The sequence below is a fragment of the Chrysemys picta genome, chromosome 1, assembly GCF_011386835.1.
Source record: "Chrysemys picta bellii isolate R12L10 chromosome 1, ASM1138683v2, whole genome shotgun sequence".
Classification (NCBI taxonomy): domain Eukaryota; kingdom Metazoa; phylum Chordata; order Testudines; family Emydidae; genus Chrysemys; species Chrysemys picta.
Genome location: NC_088791.1, coordinates 254,891,612 through 254,918,156, shown reverse-complemented (window position 1 = coordinate 254,918,156; position 26,545 = coordinate 254,891,612). Strand labels below are relative to the sequence as shown.

The 26,545-nt window shown below is 40.4% G+C and overlaps 1 protein-coding gene across 3 annotated transcripts in view; it reads right to left on the bottom strand.

Annotated features, from left to right (window-relative positions):
• NALCN (sodium leak channel, non-selective) overlaps positions 1 to 26,545 on the bottom strand; it is a 361,008-nt gene that overhangs the window by 23,565 nt on the left and 310,898 nt on the right. For all 3 annotated transcript variants that reach the window (XM_065592295.1, XM_065592302.1, XM_065592310.1), the window contains 12 exons: positions 24,195 to 24,296; positions 23,694 to 23,763; positions 22,430 to 22,521; positions 22,133 to 22,255; positions 20,477 to 20,533; positions 20,018 to 20,138; positions 19,785 to 19,916; positions 16,420 to 16,587; positions 14,477 to 14,581; positions 5,219 to 5,325; positions 979 to 1,099; positions 796 to 894 (listed from right to left, as the gene is read on the bottom strand). In XM_065592295.1, the coding sequence (XP_065448367.1) occupies positions 796 to 894; positions 979 to 1,099; positions 5,219 to 5,325; positions 14,477 to 14,581; positions 16,420 to 16,587; positions 19,785 to 19,916; positions 20,018 to 20,138; positions 20,477 to 20,533; positions 22,133 to 22,255; positions 22,430 to 22,521; positions 23,694 to 23,763; positions 24,195 to 24,296 (1,297 nt within the window). The remainder of the gene's footprint in view (positions 1 to 795; positions 895 to 978; positions 1,100 to 5,218; positions 5,326 to 14,476; positions 14,582 to 16,419; positions 16,588 to 19,784; positions 19,917 to 20,017; positions 20,139 to 20,476; positions 20,534 to 22,132; positions 22,256 to 22,429; positions 22,522 to 23,693; positions 23,764 to 24,194; positions 24,297 to 26,545) is intronic.

Genomic DNA, 26,545 nt, shown 5'->3' with positions numbered 1-26,545 from the left:
AGACACATAGAAATTTTGCCCAGTAAGCACTTAACCATACAAAGCTGTGTGAGCAGTAGTACCATCCTCATGGCGTGTCTTGGAATGTCTAGACTTGGAACAGTGAGTCAAACAAACAGGTGGCTGTCCTACTAATAAGATCAGAAAAGCTCCCTCTGAGGTGGACATAATCTCTTTATGGAATTGTGTCCGCAAGATATGCCCTGGGAAGATACACCCTAAAACGTGATGCAGTTAAAGAGACTGATTATTATAACATGTATTAATTCTCACTGTTAGGCCAAAAATCACACAGCACAGGAAATATTAAATTAAAAGGGATTACACAATAAGAAAGATTAATAAAACACTAGTGGATTATTGGAAAGATTTCATTACAGAAAAAATAAAAAGGTAGTAAAATAAAGACACAAGCTTAGTGAAATTTAAAAACAACCATGTCACAGACTCTAGATCTGTGTCTCAAGAGCTTTCCCCCTCACCACCATTTTTGTCAAGTGAGGAACTCAAAGAATAGTTCTCTTTGTTCATTGCTTATGGGCCAAATTGAGACCATGCCTAAATTCATACGTCAGTACACCTGCATCTGCTCACTTCAGATCTGAATTTGGTCCTATATCTCTCTTCAGGTAATATGATCCTAAGGAAATAATGAGGTTGCTTCTTGAATTGTAACTTACTTATATTAGCAACAGCACATCTTATTATCTCATATTGCACAATTTGTCATACGATGTTTAAAGCTAACAAAGTATGAGACTATTCCCATGTGAGATACAATAACTGAATTATTACCTTATTTTCATTGAAATTAGCAATGACAACTCCAACAAAAAGGGTCAATCCAATCATGCAGCCCAGGAACACAAAGACATGAATATAGATTCCATGGATCTGCATACACGAAAAATATGTTTATTCATCAAAACAAATTCAGCAGCTTTCGAAGCGTTAACAGGATTTGATATGCTTGCTTACCGGCCCCACGCGATGAATAATGACATCTCTGACTTCCACCCAGCCTTTTAATGAAAGAACTTCAAATAGTGCCAACATGGCATTTCCCACATTGTCAAAATTAAAATTGCGAGGATTTGCCCTGAAACAATAGTAAAGGAATGAGTGCATTTTAACTATCTTCTGATAAGATGGAGCTTAGGCATCGTACTGTGGCCTCTCTAAGTCAAAGAATACAATTTCATGCTATACAAAGGAGCTAATCATATAAAGAAGCGCAGTTTTTATTTGTGTTATTACTCAACTTTTCTTTCCATATCTGCTTAGTTTTTCTTCATATTCTATGTTAGTCTGAGACTGTAAACTCCTTTGTTACAGTGACTGTGGCATTGTCTAAATCTCTACAAAATATCATGCAATGTTCTGAATAATAATACTTTGAAAACTAAAAAAATTACATATACTCCACTTAATTGCTAAATCTTTACAATCTCATATTTATTTATAAGCTGAGCTACTGTAAAAATGATAAAGCTTGTGACATGGCACTGTATTTTAGAGTGTTTCTGACAGTACATTGCCAAAAGTTAGCGATCGTGAAAAAAAACAGTTCTGATGACACTGGCAGAAACAAAGCTATGTCACACAACCCTGCTAATGAACCTCAAGGAACAGAATTTTCAAAAGTGCTGATGTGATTCAGGCTCCTGGTTTAGTCAGTAGATGCTTCTGCAAATTATCATTCATATTCATTCATAATATCAGATTTTGCTAGTCCAAAGAGAAATGTTAACGAGAGGAAATCACTGGTTTTCTTAGCCTTCAAACATAACATTCTTTGGGTTAGCCAGGATTCCAAAGGAAGAAACTCCATTTGAAAATGAAAGACTCCATTAGAGGTTAGTTTTTTGAAGAGCTGTGCATCCCCAATCAGAGACAGATTTTCTGAAAAGCTCAGCCTCAGCTACCATTCAGACACCAAAATAAGTAGCTAGATTTCCAGTTTCCCTACCAGCGTAACTTCTTGGAAAATCTCACCGCTAAGGCTATGTCTACAATATGAGTGTGATTCCCCTGAGTTGGTGTGAGTATAAGTAGTAGTATAGCTGTGGTAGCACAGGCAGTGGCAGCAGAGGCACAGCTTAGCTTTGCTTAGTACAGTGGTTCCCAAACTGGGGTTCGTGAACCCCTGGGGGTTCGCGAAATGTTACAGGGAGTTCTTAGGAAAAAATTCCCTAATGGCGGACAGAGCTGTCCCTAGGAACCTCGGGCAGCCTGGAGCCCCTGAGCTTCCAAGAGCTAAGCAGATCTAAGCAAGCCTATCTATCACACTGAGGAGATTTAAACTTCAAGACTCCTTATAAGAAATGGAAAGGGAGGTGGATATTTTTTGCTGATCTTATAATTAAATAGGCAGCTAGTATTGTTTTTAAAATTATTATGAAGAACAAGTTTAAGCTTTGTTGTAATGTGCGTTGTTTCCTGGACTGCTCAAGACCTGAATGCTTGTGGAAGGAGGAACTCTTTGAGTTGGCTTCTTAAATACCTTCATGCTGTTTCACATCTAATACTCCTTGATGAAACATAGGAGCCTCATTTCATTTTTAGAAGGGGGTTCACAAAACTTGACATTTTAGTGAAAAGGGTTCACAGGTTGTTAAAATTTGGGAACCACTAGCTTAGTACAAACCATGCCTCCGTTGCCACTGCCCACACTACTGCAGCTACACTACTGTTTATACTCAGGCTAGCTCTCATTGAGCTACCATGGGTATCTGCACACAAGCCAGGAAATCACACCCCTCGCTTGCAATATGGACATAGCTCCCACTGTGACACTCAGGCTATGAGGTACTGGGCTCTTGAAAATCCGGTCCTACAAGGCCAACAACTGGTACTCACCTCCTTGAATAATACATTTTCTGCAGTGACAAAAAATTCTCCAAACTTCATAGTTTTGCTGATTAAGATCTTTTTAGTTATTTCTGGATCAAGCTGAAGTGGATTGAATTTGCTTACTCACAGGAATTCTGCCTTCAGAATTTATCTGAAGCATACGGAAGCTGAAAGAGTTCTGCAGATGCCACAGCTTCACTGACTGTTCAAATCACAGTGTATTATTTCATTAGTGTAGGATGGCTCTGAATTTTCCCATGCTACCACGTTCTTTTACCCTCCCCCCTTAATTAAAATAATTTTAGCCGTTTTGCTGAATTTGCAAAAAGTGAAACAACCTCCTTTCAAAATCTAAGCAATTAAAGACAAGTTTCACACATTTTTAGGTGTTAGAAAAATCTTAAATTGACACTGTCAGAATATAAATCATAGACTTACTGTTGCCATTACATCATTGTTGCATCTGAGATACCACAATTGGGGCTGTCAATTAATTGCAGTTAACTCACACGATTAACTCAAAAAAATGAATCACGATTAAAAAAATGAATCACGATTAATCACAGTTTTAATCACACTGTTAAACAATAGAATACCAACTGAAATTTATTAAATATTTGTGGATGTTTTTCTACATTTTCAAATGTATTGATTTCAGTAACAACACAGAATACAAAGTGTACAGTGCTCAGTTTATATTATTATTTTTTATTACAAATATTTGCGCTATAAAAATGATAAAGTATTTTTCAATTCACCTCATACAAGTACTGTACTGCAATCTCTTTATAATGGAAGTGCAACTTACAAATGTAGATTTTTTATTGTTGTTACATAAAAAACTCAAAACAAAACAATGTAAAACTTTAGAGCCTACAAATCCACTCAGTCCTACCTCTTGTTCAGCCAATCGCTAAGACAAACAAGTTTGTTTACATTTATGGGAGATCATGCTGTCCATTTCTTATTTACAATGTCACCAGAAAGTGAGAGCAGGAGTTCTCATGGGACTTTTGTAGCAGGCATTGCAAGGTATTTACATGCTAGATATGCTAAACATTCGTATTCATGTTTCAGCCACCATTCTAGAGGACATGCTTCCATGCTTGTTAAAAAAATAATTAGTTAATTAAATTTGTGACTCAACTCCAGTGGGGAGAATTGTATGTCTCCTGCTTTGTTTTACCAGCATTCTGCCATATATTTCTTGTTATAGCAGTCTTGCATGATGACCCAGCACATGTTGTTCGTTTTAAGAACACTTTCACTGCAGATTTGACAAAACACAAAGAAAGAATGAATGTGAGATTTCTAAAGATAGCTGCAGTGCCTTCCAAAATCTGAGAGGGACGAGGTGTGTCGCATGCTTTCAGAAGTCTTAAAAGAACAACACTCCAATGTGGAAACTACAGACCCTGAACCACCAAAAAAGAAAATCAACCTTCTACTGGTGGCATCTGACTCAGATGATGAAAATGAACATGCATTGGTCTGCACTGCTTTGGATCGTTACTTAGCAGAACTCGTCATCAGCATGGACGCATGTCCTCTGGAATGGTGGTTGAAGCATGAAGGGACATATGAACCTTTACAGCATCTGGGATGTAAATATCTTGTGACGCCGGTTACAATAGTGCCATGTTCTCACTTTCAGGTGACATTGTAAACAAGAAGCGGATAGCATTATCTCCTGCAAATGTAAACAAACTTGTTTGTCTGAGTGACTGACTGAACAAGAAATAGGACTGAGTGGGACTTGTAGACTTTAAAGTTTTACAGTGTTTTATTTTGGAATGCAGTGTTTTTCAACATAATTCTACATTTGTAAGTTCAACTTCCATGATAAAGAAATTACACTACAGTACTTGTATCAGGTGAACTGAAAAATACTATTTCTTTTGTTTTTACAGTGCAAATATTTGCAATAAAAATAAATATAAAGTGAGCACTGTACACTTTGTATTCTGTGTTATAATTGAAATCAATATATTTGAAAATGTAAAAAGCATCCAAAATATTTAAAATGGTATTCTATTATTGTTTAACAGTGTGATTAATCATGCAATTAATCATGATTAATTTTTTTAATCACACGATTAATCACGATTAATTTTCTTAATCGCTTGACAGCCCTAACCACAATATTTCCCTGTGTGTAAAATAGGAAATATCAGATATGTACAGTAATAGGCAGCATGTTTGTCCTTCCTGCGCTTCCCTCAGGTTGGTAGGGAAACTAGATTGGTCTGTTTGTCACCAGTTTTATTTGCTACTTTCAGTACTACAATGCTGCAGTGTTTGGGTCCTGCAGCAGATTAACAACTGAACTATCTGAAGAAAAACTGGCCAAGTTACAACTACTCACCAGACTCGTGGCACCCAAAATCCAGGCTTTTTCTCTCCAGGTCTTAGCTTTAAATTCAGATTTTTTGAAACACTTACATTTATTCTGAAGATGCCATGACAATCTTCCTATAGTAAAATAAAGCACATTGGGTGAAATATAGACCTGCAGAGAGGTGAGGACACTGTACAACACAAACAGCACAATAAATAAGGCAGCTTGGAACAGTGTAAATGGAACAAAAGGGTTATTTTTAGGTACTGAATTAATAGTATTGGGAACAGAACTTTTTCATATGCAGGGAAGATACAGCATGAGCAGTGACAATGTAGAATCTTCATTCTGCACTTCAAGGCCCCCTCCCAGACTGAGAGGGCTAGTAAATCTGCAAGTTCATTCAGCTCTTGGCCTCTTTTCTGAGAGTGTCATGGTGTTCGTGATGCTTGACTCCTCCCCACTGCAAGTGGAATGATGCTACTAATCTGCTTCACATAGGCCACGTAACACTGGCTGGTACTTTTCGTCACCATCAGCCTGGCCTGGATTTTAACTGGTGATCGAGGATTGCTAGGTGTCATAGCCCATTTCCAGGCCCTTGCACTGTCCAGTCCTTCAGCGCTCAAATGTCATGAACTCGGTATCTTTCTCATGTCTTCCTCAAATGCCTGGCACTCCCATTCCTTTTGCACTACATAACAACCTTCTCTTCATTCAAACCGCTTCCTAAAACACCCCTCTTCAGTGACCCTCCTTCCAATTCTTACAATCATAATCTCCCAAAGAAAGCAGTGTGTTTTGTAAAAGAAAGCAGGAAAAAGACATGGAAGAGAGGGCTACTCACCCTGTGCAGTAACTGAGGTTCTTCGAGATGTGTGTCCCTACGGGTGCTCCACTGTAGGTGCAGTAGTGTCCCTGTGCCTGGGATCAGAGATCTTTGGCAGCAGTGCCAGTTGGGCCGCACACTTTTCCTCCCCGTCTCACGCTGTGAGCAGTGGCTATATTGCACTGTGTGGTTCACCACCCTCAGTTCCTTCTCTACCACAGAGCCTACGTTTGAACTCTGAAGCGGAGGGAATGAGGCAGGGTAGTGAAGCACCCATAGGGACACATATCTTGAAGAATCTCAGTACTGCACAGGGTGAGTAACCCTTTGTTCTTCTCTGAGTAGTGTTCCCATTGGTGCTCCATTGTAGGTGAGTGCAGAGCAGTGCCCCTAGATGGAAGGCTGCGGCTTCAGAGAGACATCTACTAAGGAGGATAGAACAGTGGTCCTAGTAGGGCATCTGATGCTGCATAATGTTGACTAAATGTGTCCGTGGGTGCCCATGTGGCTGCCTTACCAATGCCAGTAATCGACATGTTATTTAGAAAAGCTATCGAGGTGGAAAGCGAGTGAATGGAATGCATATGAGTTCCAGGTGAGGACTGAAGTTTGTGTCATTGGTAGCAAAGGTGGATGCATTCTGAGACCCATTTTGACAGATGTTGTTTGGATACGACCAATCCCTTTGATCTTTTATCTATAGAGAAGAATAAGTGTGATGACTGTCAAGGTAAAAGGCTAGTGCTTGTCTGCCATCCAAGGTGTCATAGCTTCATGCTGTTTGCCACGTGGTTTAGGAAAGGTGGATAGGTTGATTTACAGGGAAAGAGGATGGTACCTTGGGTAAAAACTTCAGGTGTGGTTGTAAAATGACTTTATCTTTGTATAAGATTGTGTATGTGGGGTACACCATGAGGGCACCTATTTCTCCTACCCATTGGGCAGATGTGATGGGTACAAGAAAGACCATTTTCGTGGATAGATGCATGTAGGCGCAGGTCACCATAGGTTCAAATGGAGAGCTGGTGAGATAGGCTGAGATCCCAAGGAGGGTCTTGTATCTCAGGGTAAAGATTCTGTAGGAACCCTTAAGGAATTTTTTGTCATTGGATGGTTGAATACTGAATTATCCTCTATCTTGGAGTGCAATAATGGCAGCCAGATGTATATGAACAGAGCTTGTGAATAGCCCTGATCTTTTTAGCTGTTGGGTGTAGTCCAAGATGAGTGGTAAAGGAGCGCTCATTGCTGAGACATGTTTGGTGTCACACCAAGCTCAGAATCTTTTCCATGTATTTATTTATTTATTAATTAATGGAGATATCCTATCACCTAGAACTGGAAGGGACCTTAAAAGGTCATTGAGTCCAGCCCCCTGCCTTCACTAGCAGGGCTGAGTACTGATTTTTGCCCCAGATCCCTAAGTGGCCCCCTCAAGGATTGAACTCACAACCCTGTGTTTAGCAGGCCAATGCTCAAACCACTGAGCTATCCCTCCCCCCACTGTAAGTATGTAGGTAAGTATAATGTATTGTCGAACACTGGCTATTTAAAAGAATCTCTTACATCTGTTCTGAACAGGTCATCTCTGTATTCTGGAAGCATGAAGAAGCCATGCCTTCAGATGGAAAAATTCTAGATTTGGGTGAAGAATCTGACCTGCATCCTGTGAGAGGAGGTGTGGCATCAACAGGGTGATAGGTGGACAGACCACCAGGAATAAGAGGTAAGGATACCATATTTGTCGTGGTCATGTTGGGGCTATGAGAATGACTCTAGATCATTCCACTTTTATCTTGGGAAACACTTTGAACAGTAGGGGAAGAGGTGGAAAGGCATAGAGAAGAGGTGCGTCCCATGAAATGAGGAAGGTGTCCCCCAGAGTTTGGTGCTGTAGGGTTCTTGTGTCTATCTCCCACTTGTGTTCTTGTGAGAACTTCCTGCTCAGTGAGTCTGCCGTGGTATTCTGGTGTCCAGGAAGGTATGCGGCTGAGGTATTGATGTCATGCTGGATGCACCACATCCACAATTTTAGTGCTTCTGTACACAGGGATTGAGACCTCACTCCTGTCTGTTGATATAAAACATGTAGGCGATGTTGTCTATCATTACTCTTACTGTCTGTTGTCTGATTATTGATAGAAAGTGTAGGCATGTGTTGTGGACTACATGTAATTCTAGGAGGTTGATGTTTAACATGGACTCTGATGGGGATCACTTGCCCTGTACCGTGTGGGTCTGTTGATGTGCTTTCCAACTTAGTAGGGAGGCGTTGATCATAAGTATCAAGGACAGTGGTGATTGGAGGAAGGGATCCCCCATGCAGACATTCTGAGGTTGTGTCCACCAGTCTAATGATTCCTTGACCTTCAGTGATATCGAGAGCAGTTTATTCAGCCTGTGTCTGTGGGGTATGTATGCTGTTCGTAGCCATCCCTGGAGGCAATGCATATGTAATCTGGAGTGTTTTACCACGAATGTGGTCGCTGCCATATGACTGAGCAACTGTAGGCAAGTTCTGGCAGAGATCTAGGGTGACCAGATGTCCCGATTGTATAGGGACAGTCCCGATATTTGGGGCTTTTGCTTATATAGGCTCCTATTACCCACCACCCCCTGTCCCAATTTTTCACATTTGCTGTCTGGTCACCCTATGGAGATCTGTGGGCTGGGCCTCATGATGGAAATGAGACTGACTATTGTGGAAAATCTGTGATCTGGGAGGAAGGCTCTGGCCTCTATAGCATCTAGCTGGGACCTAATAAACTCTAGCTGTTGTACTGGTGTCAGTTGATTTTTGTATATTTATCTGGAGGCTGAGTTTCAAGAAAAGGTCCAGCCTTTTTGTTATGATTTGAGTGAGTCGCCTCTGGATGGAGCCTTGATTAGGGGAATATTATAACCCCTTGTTTGCAGAGTGGTGCCGCCACCACTTCCAGGACTTTGGAAAATACTCTGGGTGCCATAGGGAGGCCAAAACACTCTTTACTGAAAATGGTCGGACCCCAGAACAAATCTGAGGAACCTCCTGTGGAAAGGGTGTATGGTAATATGGAAGTACGTGTCTTGGAGGTTGAGGGCCAAGAACTAGCTCCCCCCTGTTCCAGTGCTGGGATTATTGTTGATAGTGTGACCATCTTGAACTGCTGTAGTTTGACAACATTGTTGAGGTTTCCCCAAGTCTAGCATTCACCTCCACTGTCGGATTTCTTTTGGATTAGAAAATAGTGGGAATAAAAGTCTTTCCTGCTGAGTTGGAATGGCACCAGGTCTATGGCTACCAGTCACAGAAGATGGTTTATTTCTTTTCATAGACGGTGCTCATGAGAATGTTCCCTGAAGAGGGACAGGATGGGGTGGGCAGGAAAGAGAGGAATGAAATCGAATACCCGTTGCTGATGATTTCCAGTACCCACTTGTTGGAGGTGACTTGCTGTCATGTCAGGTAAAATGGAGTCAAATGGCTGCCAAAGTGATGGAGTAATTTGAATGGCTGCAGCATCTGGACCATGGGGAGACATCTCAGGGCCTCGACCAAATTTTCAAAATTATTGTTTGGAGGCAGATGCGTGGGACATGCAGATAACCGCACATAACATGTGTTGATGTCTGTGTACATTTGGGAGGAGGTCTCTGTCACCTATGTTGTGGATCATAATGCGGTTGAAGGGTGAAATATGGAGGGTGAGATCTCGGGGTAGGTTGATACCTACGCTGTCTTCTCTTCTGCAGTGGTGTATAGATGCTGAGTGAATGGAGTGTTGCTCTCCCAGATGATAAAAAAGAGCAATTCCAAGCACTAGTGACAGAAGGACCACTCCTGGCATGCATGGCGCTACAAACCTCTCTGGATGCTGAGGATATGGTGGCCCAGTCCTTTGTGACTTCTGTGGTAATGAGACGAGCCCTATGGCTTCACCTCTCAGGGCTCCCCTGACAGGGCTCCCCAGGAAGATCTCCCGTTTGAAGGATCTAAACTTTTTGCTGAGTGCACTGAACCCCTTGGAATAGTTCATATGGTTATATTTGGATAGAAGTGCCTTGTAGTTAGCGATTTGTCCTTATCGGTGCCGAGTGACAGTATCCACATATGTGGTCCTGTTCACTTAGGGTCCTTAGATCTCTCAACAGTGCTGGTACCAGAGGTGCCTGCATGGTCAAAGGAGCTAGGTCTCGCACCAGAAGATGTTGAGGCTATCGATCTCACGGGGGATGCATTTCCTTGGTGGGTGAGCTCGGTGCCCATTTCTTCTCATCTTGACAAAAGTGTGTAGCTTTTCTTTTAGTGGTGCGCAGTGAGTGGGAGTCGGCAGATATCAGTGTTGATGGTGACCGCTGCAGAGGAGAGGTATTGGGGCTAGGGTCTGAGGCAGGTCACAATGAGCTCTTCATTAGTAAAAGTTTTAGTTTCAATTCATGGTCCTTTCTGTACCATGCCTTCAATTTGAGGCAGAGGGTGCACTTTTGTGACACGTGCCCCTCACCCAAACAGCGTATATACTGTGAGTGACTGTCGTTCACAGGGAGGGCCGCATGACAGGAGAGGCACCTCTTAAACTTGGGAGATCCAGGCATAACCCCGAGCAGGGAGAACTTCCCTGTAAGGAAGGGCATAGAAAAATGAAACCTATGCTACTCTAATGGGGAGAAAGAGGAAAGGATTTTTTTTAATAAGGGGAAATAGAAAGAAAAAAATATAAAGGAAACAAGTATTACCTTAGAACTTTCAATGGAAGCGCTAATATTATTAAGACACAACAGGCATATAAAGGGCTTGGCTAGGGATTCCATCCCAGAACAAGGGTGGTTGAGAAGGAAATGAGGGCAGCTGGACCGCACAGCGCTTTATAGCCGCCGCTTACGGTATGAGATGGGGAAGAGTACATGTGCGGCCCGACAGGCACTGCTACTGAAGATCTCCATTTCCAGGCGCAAGAGACACCTACAATGGAGAACCCATAGGGACAATATTCGAAGAAAAACTGTAATATACTGGAGACATCCATTCCAGCATCATGACCAGAAAAGATTCATGACTATCAAATGAGAAACTGTCCCCAGGGATTCTATCACACATCACAGGTTTGACAATGAGCCCACTATATGTGGGGAAGGGACTTTGGAAGCTTTACTCCGTGTTGTATGGCTATCCAGTTAGTTCAGACATGATCAACAATATTATGGGGGAAATCCTGGTCCAAATGATGTTAACTGGAGTTTTGACATTGACTTCAATGGGGCAAAGATTTCACTCTATGTTCTTTACTATGACCCTGGTCCTGCACTGGTGGACCTTTTGCTGATGCAGAGGCCCACTGAACTTAGCTGGGCTCCGTGCCTATACAGGGGCTGTCCATATGGAGCAAGTTGCAAGATTAGGGCCTATCCTGCTTTAATGCTGTGATTTAAAGAATTCCCAGTACACTGACTATAACTGGTTTGGAAACACTGACTTCCCTTTATGAATTAACACTGTAGGCTCAATTTTTTGCCCCGAATTCATTGCACCTGCAATTACTGCTTCTTAGACATCTAAGTGATCCCAACTGTTTTCTCAATCAGTGGAAGTGAAGAAAGGGAGGTCATATGAAGCCTGGGTTAAGAATTTGGCTATGAAGCTGGATGCCATGTTTGTGCCCTTACTGTACTGTCTAATTTAAGACTCAGTTATGTGACTTTGGCACAGCCCTGCATTGTCCTCGAGGGTGTCTGCAGGAGGAATTTTGTCTCAGTGAAGCTCATTCCGTCACTGAGCAATCTGGTTAGGATGTGCACCACTCCCTGGGATAGGGCAATCTGCTTCTCCTGGTCCAATAGGTCCATCTTCCTGGTAAGGTGGCAAGTAGCCCCATTGCCTTGTCTCCTTTAAGACAATCTGTACTTCCAATAGTGCAGGGAGGAGATAGTTCCTGTGCTGTCCCAAGTGCAGAGACTACATTTCTGACAGGCCCCTGTAGAAGCACAAGGGGGCGTAGAGGAGGAGGCTTCCTGCAGATCTGTAAGGGCAAATCAGTATGGCCAAACTTTTCAAACATGGGGTCTTAAAATCAGGCTCCCAAGCCCATATTTAGGCTGTTAAGCAAAAACAATCTGATTATTTATGGTGCTGAGCACCCCCAGAGGTTTTATTGACCTCAGGAGAGATGGGGATGTTCCACACCTCTGAGAATCAAACCACTTTGCTTAGATGCACAAATAAGGCATTCGGGTTGGGTTTTCAAAAGTGCCTAAGTGACTTAAGAGCTCAAATCCAACTGACTTTCCAGGGGCAGTGGGATTTTTAAAGTGACTCTAGTCTTAGCCAAGGTCTATACTAGAAACTTACATTGGTATAACTACATCGCTCATGGGTGTAAAAAATCGACATCCCTGAGTGACGTAGTTATATTGATCTATCCTGCGGTGTACACTGTGAGAATTCTCCCCTCAATATAGCTACCATCTTTTGGGGAGGTGGATTAACTACACCGGAGGGCTTCTCCCATCAGTTGGTGTAGGTAGCATCTGCACTGAAGTGCTACAGTGGCATAACTGCACCAGTGTAGCTGCACTGCTGCAGCATTTTATGTGACGACCTATCTTTAGGAGCACAAATCCTATGGAAAATCAGCAAGGCTTATAGAATCATAGAAACGTAGGGTTGGAAGGGACCAGGAGAGGTCCACCCCTCATATTGAGGTGGGATCAAGTGCACCGGGACCACACCTGATAGATGTTTGTCCAACCTGTTCTTAAAAACCTCCAATGACAGGGATTCCATCTTTGGAAGCCTATTTTGGAGATTAACTATTGTGACAGATCCAGACCAGTGGGGTACAGGAGTCTGGTAGAGGGCAAATATATTGTCACTGGATGAGTAGTTTTCTGTTCCCTGAGTGACCAGAGAAGGGGCTGCACTAGAGTAATCAGGAACCTGCTAGAACCAGTTAAGGCAGGCAGGCTAATTAGGACACCTGGAGTCAATTAAGAAGAAGCTGCAAGAATCAATTAAGGCAGGCTAATCAGGGCACCTGGGTTTTAAAAGGAGCTCAATTCAGTTTGTGGTGTGAGTGTGAGAAGCTGGGAGCAAAAGGCGCAAGGAGCTGAGAGGGTGTGCTGCTGGAGGACTGAGGAGCACAAGCGTTATCAGACACCAGGAGGAAGGTCCTGTGGTGAGAATAAGGAAGGTGTTTGGAGGAGGCCATGGGGAAGTAGCCCAGGGAGTTGTAGCTGTCATGCAGCTGTTACAGGAGGCATTATAGACAGCTGCAGTCCACAGGGCCCTGGGCTGGAACCCAGAGTAGAGGGTGGGCCCGGGTTCCCCCTCAAACCTCCCAATTGACCTGGACTGTGGGTTCTTCCAGAGGGGAAGGTCTCTGGGCTGTTCCCCAACCCACATGGTGAAACTCTGAGGCAAGAAAATCCGCCAATAAGTGCAGGACCCTCCAAGATAGAGGAGGAACTTTGTCACACTATCCTTCTAGTTAGAATCTTTTCCTCCTATCTAATCTAAATCTCCCTTGCTGCAGATTAAACCCATAACTTCTTCTCCTATCTTAAGTGGACATGCAGAACAACTGATCACTGTGCTTGTTATAATGCTCTTTCATATTTGAAAAATGTTATCAGGTCCTCCCTCAGTCTTCTTTTCACAAGACTAAACATGGCCAGTTTTTTTTAACTTTTCCTCATAGGTCAGGTTTTCTAAACAATTTATCATTTCTGTTGCTCTCCTCTGGAGTCTCTCCAATTTGTACACATCTGTCCTAAAATGTGGCACCCAGAACTGGACACAGTACTCCAGCTGAGACCTCACCAGTGCCAAGTAGAATGGAATAATTACTTCTTGTGTGTTACATACAACACTCCTGTTAATACACCCCAGAAATGATATTACCTTTTTGGCACCTGTATCACATTGTTAGCTCATATTCAATTTGTGATCCACTATAACCCTCAGATCCTTTTCAGCAGTACTACCACCCATTTTGCAGTTGTACATTAGATTTTTCCTTCTTAAGTGTAGTACTTTACATTTGTCTTTACTGAATTTCATCTTATTTCAGACTAGTTCTCCAATTTGTCAAGGTCATTTTTATGTTTCTAAGTCACTTGGGCACTATTGAAAATCCCACCCTGTGGTGCCCAACTGTGGGTACCTAGGTCTGAAAATTTTGGCTTACGCTTCTTAGGACTGGGAGCACATCTTTCTCTATTGCATGCACTTTGCCAGATGCATTACTGGGGATCAACAGGTGATAATTGCTTATTTTCTGTTTTCAGCTTGAATTAAAAAAAACATTTTGTTCTAATTGTGCAACCGAATATAGAAATCCCCCCCCCTTTTCTGAATACATGAAATGCCACACAGTTTCTCTTTTTCATACTGAATGCTTGTTGTTTTTCCTACTTGTTTCCTCCATTGCGCAGAGAGGATGGAGTATACTAGTATTTTGAAATAGAAAAGCAATTCTTACCCTTGCGATGATGTGTGGATCATTGCACTTGGCCAGTTTCCCAGCAAAAAGCTGAACTCCAAAGCTTGCAAAAACAAGCATTAATGTCAGCAAAAGAATGGACACCTGTGAAAGTGATGTAAATATAGTCAAACTTTTCTCCTACAGACTAGACGTGAAGGGCTAGATCCTCTGGTGCAGTCCAAGAATGAGCCTTTGGTGGCATAATGCTGACCTGGAGGATTTTATGACAGGAACAATCCCTGCTCCATTGAATTTTTAGCCCGTGCACTTCCAACTTTGGCTGCACTGGGAGGTCTGGCTCCAAACTTTTAAACATGGGGCTCTCCCTAAACTTCTTTGTGTTATGAATTATAACTTATGCATTATGTGTTATGAATAACAATGCATCATTTTATAATAATGTCTCAATTGAAACTAATAAAAGTATTTTTTTAAGTTTTAAAACTTTTGTTACTATATCTTTTTGGTGATGCCATTTCAGCAACTTGAAATATCATTGCATTCCATACTAATTTTGGCTTTTTAATCAGACAAGCACTGGGTTATTTTTCTTTGTAGATTTTCCTATGAAGCTTATGCTATTGGCCTTTAGTGTAGGCCCTGACCCAGCAATCACTGACGCTCTTCTTATTGTTTGTATTATGGTAGCACCTCAAAGCACTACTCAGGGACCAGGACCTCACGGCAGTAGGTGCTGTACAAACTTTAAGCACGGGAAGACTCCTATTAACTTCAATGGGACTTCTCAGGTGCTAAACACATGCTGAAGTGCTTTGCTAGATCAGGCCTTATTCATTAACATGTGCTGCCTCTGCTGGCTGTCTGGCTCTGTAACACTAGAGCAGCTACCTGCAAGAGTCAGACATAAATGAATTAAAATGTTTACATCATAACAGGTTGTAACAGATATAAAGTAAGTTAAACACTGGCCTTAAACTAATGACCCTTGCCCCTTTATTAAAAGACTAGTTTGTGTATTATAACCAAACAATATACATGAATACATAACACAGTATATAATAAATATATAAGATAAAATTGCAAGATTTTATTCCTAACCCTCATGCCCAGTCTAAAATCTTATCACACTCTGAAGGTCTTGAGACCTGATCCTGGGAAAAATTCTAGAACAAACAAACACACACCACTTGGGGGGAAGAGAGAGAGAGAGCAGTAATAATGGGTTCTGGGATCCCACCACTAAAACACAGATTTGAACCTGGGTCTCCCGTAGCCCACATAAGCACTCTATCTACTGGGTTATTGGCTATCCTGAATAGGAGGTGTGTGTTTCTGTGTGTGTGTGTGTGTGTGTGTGTGTGAGTCTCTCTCATTTGTCCAAAATTTTTCAAAAAATCTTGGTTTTATCTCAGTGAGGAATGAAACCAAATGCCAAAACTTCAAAAAAATGTCTGAGACAGAATTCTTGTTTTCCAGGCCACCCTACCCACCACCATTCCCAGAGTTGCAATCAGGGGCAGGATTCCCTGCAACTGTCTCAGAACAAGAACTGGGAGTGACAGAGACTCTCGTCTCCGCAAGTAAGAGTTTTCTTAGGTTTCTGTAGATCAGCCACGTAAGCAGCCTGTCTCTCATCCTCTTCCCCCAGCGGAAATTGCGTTATTTTATCTCTCAATAATCCTGCTCTCTACATCAGTACTAAGATATGCTGAATAAACAAAGTCACTTGTGAAATAATTATTACTGCATCCTTATTAAATATGAATGAAAATGAGTGCACTTTATATTGGTAATTTCTTTTTTAACTTGTTACTTTTTAAACTCCAATGGTAAGTGTACAATGCATTTTCTCTGTGAGGTATAAACAGAGTGCAGCTGGTAAAAAAAATAGTAAAAACCAAAGCTGAATTACAGAAATACATTTTACATTGTTACTCTCCATCTTGTTTTAGCATAGGAACAAAATAACTGGCACATACCAAGAAGATTTCCTTGAAGCCACTAAACAGCTCTCGTACAACTTTCCTCATTTGCGGCACCAGTTTGAAAATGCGAAGGGGTCGGAGACATCGTAGTATCATTAAGAGCTGAGCTCCAGATTTAGCAGGAACATTCTGAGGCATCCAGCAAAGGAATATCAAACTTACCTGGGAGGGGGTGGGGATGGAGAAAGAATGAGCAATCCACATTACAAAATATTATTTGACAAATTATGATAAAACAGAACTTCAATCCAAATGTGTACGTATTCCTTAAAAGATTATAATTGTCCCTTTTTGGGTGTGCTTGTGGGAAAAGAAGGCATAGGGGGCTAGATTTTTAAAGGTATTTAAGTGCCTAAAGATGCACATAGGCGCCTAGATGGATTTCGGTGAGGGAGTCCCTAGTGGGAGTTAGGCATCTAGGCACTTTTGAAAATTCCACTAGGTACCTATCTGCATCTTTAGGAGCATATATATCATTAAAAACCTGAGCTAAAGAGCCTTGCTCAGGGGCACAATGTAATTCCTGCATTTTTCTGAACACGAGGATTATTCTAGCTTCTTCAAAATGAGTGCCATACACACGTATACAAACATATACATATATTATACAGTTATATATACAGAGATAAACAGACAGAGAAAGGTCATGCTTTATATTCAGGGAACAGGCATATCTAGTTTATATAGTGTTAAAAATGATTAATAGATATTATAACCATGGTATAGACATGAATAGCATGTATCATAGATGATTATGCCATGTCTACAGAAGGTGCTATAGATGGTTATAAATAAGGCTAAAATTTTGTCACGGTTATTTTTAGTAAAAGTCACAGACAGATCACTGGCAACAAACAACAATTTACAGAGCCCATGACCCGTGCATGACTTTTACTAAAAATAACCGTACAAGATGCGGGGCAGAGGTGCACAGCCCCAGTGGCAGCCCCCTGGGGAAGTCACAGGATAGGGGCACACGGCCCAGGCTACAGCCCCCTAGGCAGGGCAGGGGTGCATGGCCCCAGTTGGAGCTCCTGGTGAAAGCCCCGGGGTAGGGGCGCACAGCCCCGGCTGCAGCCGACGCAGGGCAGGGATAGTTGCAGCCCCTGACGCGGGCAGGGGTGCATGGCCCTGGTTGCAGCCGCCGGTGGAAGCCGCGAGGCAGGGGCACATGGCCCCAGCTGTAGCCCCCACCACAGGGCAGGGGAGCATAGTCCTGGCTCCAGCCCCAGCCGCAGCCTCGGCTCCAGCCCCAGCTTCAGCTGTTGACAGCTGAACTCCAAGAAGTCACGGAGGTCTGGTAAAGTCACGGAATCCGTGACTGCCATGACTAAATCGTAGCCTTAGTTATGAACCATGTTTATAAACAACGTATTATCTGCTGGACTCTATAACAATTTATAACAACTGATTAGCTATTTATTAAAATGTCAGTTAAGCATTTCTTAACTCTTTATAGAATATTTTATATATACTTTTTCCCACTCCATGCTCTGAGGTGTCCCTAAACCCCTGACTGCCAGAAGGTGGGACTGGACGATTGGGTGACCACATGTCCCGATTTTATAGGGACAGTCCTGATGTTCGGGGCTTTGTCCTATATAGGTATTTATTACCCCACACCCCTTGTTCCAATTTTTCACACTGACTATCTGGTCACCCTACTGGATGGCAGGGGATGGATCACTTGATAATAGCCTTGTTCTGCTCATTCCCTCTGAAGCATCTGGCACTGGCCACTGTCAGAAGACAGGATACTGGGCTAGATGGATCATTGGTCTGACCGAGTATCGTTGTTCTTAAGTTCTATATTCTTATTTATAAATGTATCCTTAATATAAAGTGTGACTTAGACAGGGGGATTACTTAGTTGTAGATGCACAAGGAATGCAGGACCCAGCTGATTATTGCCAATATGATTAAAAACAACAAAAAAATTACTTGTGATTTTTAAAAAACTAAATCAAAAACAACAAAGAACCAGCCTAGCAAAACAAAACGGATAAGCAGATGTTACTGAATTTCTCTGGTATCCTCTCAATATTCTAGGAATGTTTACAAGACCTAGATAAAACATGATTTTCCTCCAAACACACAAACAAAAAGAGGAATTTTGACAAACCAATGCTATTAGAAACTCGGAGTACAGATTGATCATGACAAATTATATGCAGCACATCTGGGATACAGACTAATCTCTCCAAGAGTTAATCAAACCCATCAAATTCATTTCATTTAGCAGCTCAGTTCAGACTGAAAAACCATTTTATATTGTACTGTATTAGTCACTGATTTCATTGTTTGTTTTTTGGGTATAATCTCTTATTATTAATATTTATTACTCATCTATTGCCATTGGCGGGCATAGTGTTTTACAAAAAAAGGAAGGTAGAATTTAGAGCTGTTAAGAAAATAGTATTTCCATTGCATGAGAATGCTCACATTTTGCAATTTGTTTTTCTTCTGAACCTAAACAAGAAACTGGAAATTTGAAACTTCCTGTAGAACAAACATTGTGATTTGGGACTATCAAAATGCGTTGCTTCAATAAGGTAAAAATGTTTCATTTTGATGTCGTCAAAACATTATAGTATTATATAAGATTTTAAATACAATGTATATGTAAATATATATTAAAGATATTTTAAGTTAATGTAAAAGTCAAAGCTAAAAGAATCAAATCAATACAGTTGAAATGAAACATTTTAGCTTATTGAAATGAAACATTTTGAAAAACAAAAGGAAAAAGTCAAAATGATTCATTTCAACTTTTTCCCACTGAAAATTTAGTTAAAATCAACATATTCCTGCAAAAAAGCTTCAATTTCAACACAACTGCCTTTTCTATTGAAGTGTTTTTGACCAGAGTTACTATAAGCAACCAGGTCTGATTCAAGCCTAACATCCGTCATCTGGTAATGCCCTCTCTACAGAGGGGAACTGGGGGATGAGGTGGGAAGGCAAGGAATGAATGGTGAAGAGCCAGCTACACCAGCGGATTCCCCTGCATAAAAGGGATAGAGCAGGGTCCAGGATCTAGGATCTGGATCTAAAGATGGAAGGAAAGCAGGTCAGATGTATAAGATAAATAAATATATACACAGAGAGAAATTACTATGCAATGGGAAACCTACATGAATTTACCACAATTTGGGATGCAAGTCAATATTCAGATACCTAAGTACACAACTGCAGTTGTCAAGTTTGCATGTGAAACTGTGGTGACTGTGCTCAAATTACCCTCACAGTTCTGCATGATTTCATTTTTAAAAAACTGTCCCCAAAGGTTTAATAAATACATATTCAGAAAGATTAAAATTAAAAATGTTACAAAAAAGTATTTAACTATGAAAACTTACAAGATATATAAATATATCCATGACTCCTCCAAAGTCCCTTATGACAGCTGTTGGTGTAAAAAACAAGCCATCTGCCATAATCTTCAGATTAAGCTCAATGCTCATGAATATTACAAAAACATATTCAGCAATCTGAAAATCAAAGCAGAGATAAATCATAATTTAGTAATAAGCAGTGGAGAAAAATAAGATGGTTGTGCTTTATTAAATGTGAGATGATTCAGTAATGTTACCTGGAGTGTTGGAGCACGCATAACTCTTCGAAAGGGGGATTCAAACATCATAGAAATGCAGGAGCATATAGTAACAATGATCATAACCCAGTCCAGGTAAGTAACCAATCCCAGCAAATCGCTGTCAAAAATATGCAAGGACAATCATTAAAGAGAAACTTAACCAGTGTCATCAAATGTCCATTAAAAATACAGTCCAGCTAAAGTGTTTTCTGTGAAAAGTCAATTAACTCTAGAAGGAGGCATTTGAAAAGTTTCAACATGTCAGAAATGCATAGTAAAACTAGAGAAGTAACAGAACAAACAAAGGTAACAAAACAATTCCCCTCCCCACAAACCCAAACAAACAAACATAAAAAAAACAAACACAGAAAAAGAGACATTTTAAGCCAAAAAGTATAATCCACATTGATATGCAAAACACAGTCAAACAAATGAAATTACTTTTGCAATGCTTACTAGAGCTGATGGTATTTGGTATTTTTCACAGCTCCGGTAACGGGATCTGTTTTAGAACTATAAAAAGGAAATGAGATATTTAAAATTCAGCAATTTAAATTACATTTTAGTGGCCGTTATTATAATTGTAGTGTGCATGCATCACCTCAAAACAATTAACTGTCTAGCTTAATGCCTGACATGCATGACATATTCTATGACTTAATGCTCAAATTCTACTTTTTATAAAAAAGTTGTTTTAAGTTTCACTTACCCAATTTTTGTGACAGGTAATTTTAGTTCAAATTACCAATCAAAACAGTTAGCCATAATTTAATTTATGGCACAGCTCTGAGCAAGATAGCTCTAGACTGGCTTTTAAAAACTTTTAATTTAAAATGTAATTAAGTCTGAGTCCAGCTTCTACAATTAATAGCTTACTTCATTCAGTTTCGATTTTCTGAGCGAAACAACCCCCTGACAAACAACTTCATGTTTCAAAGAGTTTCCCTAAAAGCCCTTTCCTCTTGTATCACAATTATTGGCCGGTCCTCAGCTGGTGTAAAGTGGCTTCACTTTTTTGGTCCAATCTTCTTTAATTACTTAGTTCAATAATTTTCTCATTAATATTCACAGACACACCTCTACCCCGATATAACGCGACCCGATATAACACGAATTCGGATATAACGCGGTAAAGCAGCACTCCGGGGGCACGGGGCTGCGCACTCTGGTGGATCAAAGCAAGTTCGATATAACGCGGTTTCACCTATAATGTGGTAAGATTTTTTGGCTCCCGAGGACAGTGTTATATCGAGGTAGAGGTGTATTTCTCATCTAATTTCCTGACCCTTAAATCCACTGATATAAAAAGCTCCCAAGCCTAACAATCTTCAGCTATCAAACTCAAAATAACCTCTTTTTAAACCCAGGTATGGACAAATTTCTGCTCCCAGTTACGTGGTGTAAATCTGGTTGCCTTCAATGGCCTCTGCACTGTGAAACTGAGAAGAGAGGAGCAAATATACCTACAGAAGAACCCAGTCATAGTGAACTTGGATGTAGGGAAACTCCGTTTGTAGTGAAGAAGAATGAAAGCCCACAATTGTTTCAGGGCTTTTCACTGTGCACAATGAAATTCTGGTTATATGATCCCACTTTGAGATGTGCTGAGAGGAGTGTAATGGGAATTAAGGTGCTCAGCACCTCTCAGGGCAAGGCCCATCATGAACATCTGCTTATAGTGATATTCTTCTGTTGTGGGGGAAGGTTTCACTTTAAGAGGATTCCATGTAGTAAACATATGCACATTACTTAGGATGAGCAGGCCTGACATCAACACGCTTAGGTACCATTCTTTTCTCCACTCCTGTCCCCAATTTGCTCATTGGCTACTGTGACAGGCTGGCTCATTGGGGCTTAAAGATGGCAGCTGAAGCTTCACCCCTTTCTTCTTACCTCGTGCCTGCAGCTTCCTTATCTCATCTCATGATCTTGGACTGTCTTTATGAGCTTATGTCTTTTGGTTTCTTTTTCTCCAGCAATGAGATTATATCACGGCTAGTTTAACTTCTAGCTGCTATGGGCTAGTTGCACATATTTTCCTTTCAAAATAAATAGACTAGCCTGTAAAGGAAGTATTTGGCCAAACTCACTATTGAAAAGTAATACACTCACGCGTTAAAGCGAGCTCGCACAACTACTCGACAAAAGTTCCTAAATCGATGTTCTCGACCAACTATGAAAAGTGGCTTATCAAAATATGGATGATTCTCTCGCAACTCCTCCTCTTGGACTTTCCTTTTAAAAAATAATACATAATATATTTAATGTTACGCAAAAGACATCCATCAAAAATATCCATTATCATTTTGTTTTTATTTCATTGCAGCTGTTAGATTTATTTTTTTCCATCATACAATACCAACATTTCAAATTGAAAAGTGCGCTTTCAAACCTTTGGTTTGTAAATACCTTTTCATTTCAGCTTGTTCTTTTTTTTCCTGGATCATCTTGATCTCACTGTCTTCTCTCTGTGCGTTTCTGTATCTCACTGTATTAGAATGCTAGAGGCAAAACAATTACTTAAAATGTGTTTTTTTTCCTTTAAAGATGAAAGCAAGATACAGTATTTTACACTGAAGCATTCAAATTGTAAAGTCCTCACTTCTAAATGCACTATGAATCATGTAAGCCAAGCATACTGGATGGTATGTGCTACAACATATGCTTGGTTACTTTCAGTGAATCAAATTTCGATGTTAATTCCCCTGGTGCAATCCCAATGAATTCAACTTTATTACTTCACTAACTCTTCCTATCTTTATTGAACATCATCGTAGTTGTTAAGGGCAAGATTGCGTTCACATAGGGGAATAGGAGGCATTAGGCTCTTTCTCAGTCTATTGAGCAGGCTGCATGTATTGCTGGTTCAAACACAGGGAGAGAACAGTGTCTATATAACAGGTGTGCAGGGAGTGGGTAGAGGGTGTCAGAACCGTCAGAGCCAGTGGAGATGAGCTGGTTCTAATGGGGAAGCAATCTGGTACCTGCTCAGACTCACAACTGCTTCCTTAGCTTGCAATGGTGCAGCTATGTGCTGACAGTTATTTCGGGCCCTAGGCAAAGTAATAGTAGAAAAGCTGCACCCTTTATTTTTACTTATCCTTTACTTCAGTGCACATCTACAAAAGAATATGAGAGCATAGGACTAGAGGGATTGAAAACTCCCATTTTGGTCTTGAAATTCTCCTTGGCAAAATCAGAGACTTCAGCAAAATTTCATTAAAAAATTCCAGAAGTGAAAATGTCATCGGTCTGTGAAAATATGCCACAGTGAAACTTGTTCCTGTTATACCCCTTCAAAACTGGTAGAAATGGCAAGGTTTTTATCCAATAAGTCTCACAAGGCTGATGATATTTTTTAAACTTTCGCTGGGGACATGCAAGGTAGGCTGCCCTGGATGGCAAAGTAGTGGACCAGTACTACCTGCAGCTTCAGTGAATTTGCTGTGTAAGCAAGTGTTTAAAAATAAGGAAATCTATCACATGTGTGAATGTGGTGTGTATTCTGAAGATAATGTTAATGTTATTATCCTATTTGTTTTCTGATTTCCTAATAAGATCTCAAGCCACAGATTAGAAAGTGAATGTTATATTAGACTTGTACAGTGATTGTAGGGCATATTAATCTTTACTATATTCCAAAACTAAAACCATCATTTTTGTTTGGACTTACATCTTGAGTCAAGGTTTCAAGAGATTTTCCCCTGCTGATTCGCTGGCTGTTGGAACCATGTCTTAGTGACCTGAAACAATCATAATCAATTTGATAGTAAATCTCAAGATCAAATCTTGACCTTTATATGATGGCCATTATAAAGCACTGCTCTCCAGATACAGTATCTCAAATTCTTATCATTTTTCCTTAGCTTACATGAGAAGCTTTTATGTTCTTCAATTGTCTTTAAGCCTATCTAACATAAACCAATTTCTTTTCCTTCTGATCTTTAAATTGATAGTTCTGCAGTCAGTGAAGGAAATGACATTTGAAATAAAAAGGCCTTTTCCCCATTTATGTACCTCAATGAATTTCATTATTGTTACGATCAAAAATGTACAATTTAGTTCTTTGCGTGAGTCATTCTTGTTGTAGATGAGTTAGGTATTGTGCAAGTTTAACTATTCATTGAATTTATTTTAAGATTATTTTTAAAACACTTTTCCTGTCTGTGTTTACCTGCGCTCTTGCCGTATATGATGCTGGACACTAAGTATTGACCTTTCCTTTGCAGGTTGCCCCTCAAAGGATCCACTCAGCATGCGTTGTCTAGTGCAGGCCCTAAAAAGAAATATTGTGATTATGATAAACAATTGGAACTTCCACTGTAAGCAATTTTTTATAAAGTGAGACCAAATAATTGCATTGCTGGAACAAACAGACATGCTGTTATTACTTTTGGCATGACACAACTGGCACATATAGTTTTGAGGGAATGCAAGGGCACAGCTTCATAGAAAACAATATATAAGACAACAGAACAATAATAAGGGCAACTCGTACTTCTCAGTAAAAAGATGTTCATATTCTTAAAGCCAAATGAGATGCAAAGGTTCCTCATCCTCTCGTATATAATCAACGACAGGGCCTTCTTTATGACCTCTCCTTGCTGGAACACTGTGCTCCATTTGTGGATCCCCTTTTTAGGATTTACTATAGCAAATGTGCTTCCCCCAGAGTCCATTCACATGTATGAATTGGGCCAATGACAAATCTATCACCCCAGTCCACTGGAAATAATCCAACTTTATTCTGTGAATGTTACTCATGCCATAACCTCCCATTAATCAATTATTAATTATTATTATTAATCATTATTATTATTATTATGGAAACTTTCAGCTACATGCTGGCTCTTCACAGGGCAATCACTTTGAAACCAAAAAGAATGGATTTATTTTTCATGTCTTTTAGACTGTAAGATCTTTGGGGCAAAGACTGCAATTTTCTATATGTTTGCACGGTGCTTAGCACAATGGGAACCCAATCTGATTGGCTTCTAGGTACAACTAGTATACAATGGTGTAATAATAATACTAATGCTTATAAACAATATTATTATTCCTGTCTCTAATCTTCAGAATAACATTGAGGCCTGCAAGGCCTAGATAGGAGTGCTTGTGTTGCCTGCAGCCAGTGGAGTTGGGGAGCTGACCCATGACTGGCACGGACAAGGCTTCCCAATCCTAAGGGCAGGTGGTAGCGAGTTGCCTCACAATGTTGGGTACCCCTGGAAAGCGTCACAGAGCACTCCAACCTAATAGGAATGTGGGCATTTTTTTTGTACTGGCTGTAAATAAACATTTTTGGTCAAGAAAAAATAAAAGTTAGATTTAAAGAGAAGAGATGAATGCCTGATGTTGAAAGAAAGGATATTTATGCCAGCGGAATATTTGAAGAGGTCACATTGGTGAAAAAATCTTCACTTGCCAAGAACACTGCAACCCTGGATTAACACCCATGGATAATGATTGATTTTATTTTTGCGTTACATCTTCTTCGTTGATATGAGTCACAAGATGATATCGAGATTGTTCAACCATCTAACTGTTGCATCACCGGGTGTGGCAAGGTGTGGTAGTCCACCCTCTAATCTTCTAATTGTGCACTCCTCCACCACATGTTTGACTGTCTGCATCACTGCCCCACAGTCACACTGTCAAGATTGGCTAAGACAAAGTGTGGCACTGTGGCAGCCAGTCTGGCTGTTCCAGTCAGTAGTCTGTTAAACTCAATCCAGGATCTATGTGCAAGGCTGCCACCAGGTGGATGTAAGTTAGGACTTCTGAAATTCATCAGTGAAACAGATATAAACCAAATATAAATATTTCATACAAGCAAGTTGAGTCTTGAAGGTGCAATTTCTCTATTTTCAGTCGCTCTTGCCTCATATCTGATAACATATATGAGTATTATGAATGTGAGCCCTTTGTATACATCACACTATTCACTAACACTTTGCGCCTTTGAATACATGTTTACTCCCATTGTTTTAAATAACGTTGCACAATTACATATGGCAGGATGCCATCTCATGAAGGCAATTATTGCTTTATAGGGGATAACTGTTTTCTTTCCAATATTTCTGTGGATATCTGTTTTTACTCTTCTCTGTTGTTTTCCTTCTCTTGGTTTTAAGCAGATGGATGAAAGGAATGTGGATCCACTGAGAGATCTGTAATGCAAATTAAGCTTATAACGTCTGCCTATGTTTTCGTCACCCATTACACCAGAATCTCACTATTATACACCTATTATACACTTATTACAAGAACACATTAGATTACATTATACTGAATAGTCAGAAATATAATCGCATTTAAGAAAATTGCAGTATGTCTTGCAGTGCAATACAGTTTACAGTATCTCAGCCAATATCTGAATAAAATGAATTTTAAAGCATTATGTGATATAGGATAATGTAATGTAATCATTTCAAGAGACGACAAAAATATTCTTTGAATAACTGTAATTTCTGTGTAAAAGAATAATCATTATTTTTGAGAAATGGATCCTATCTGACTCCATTA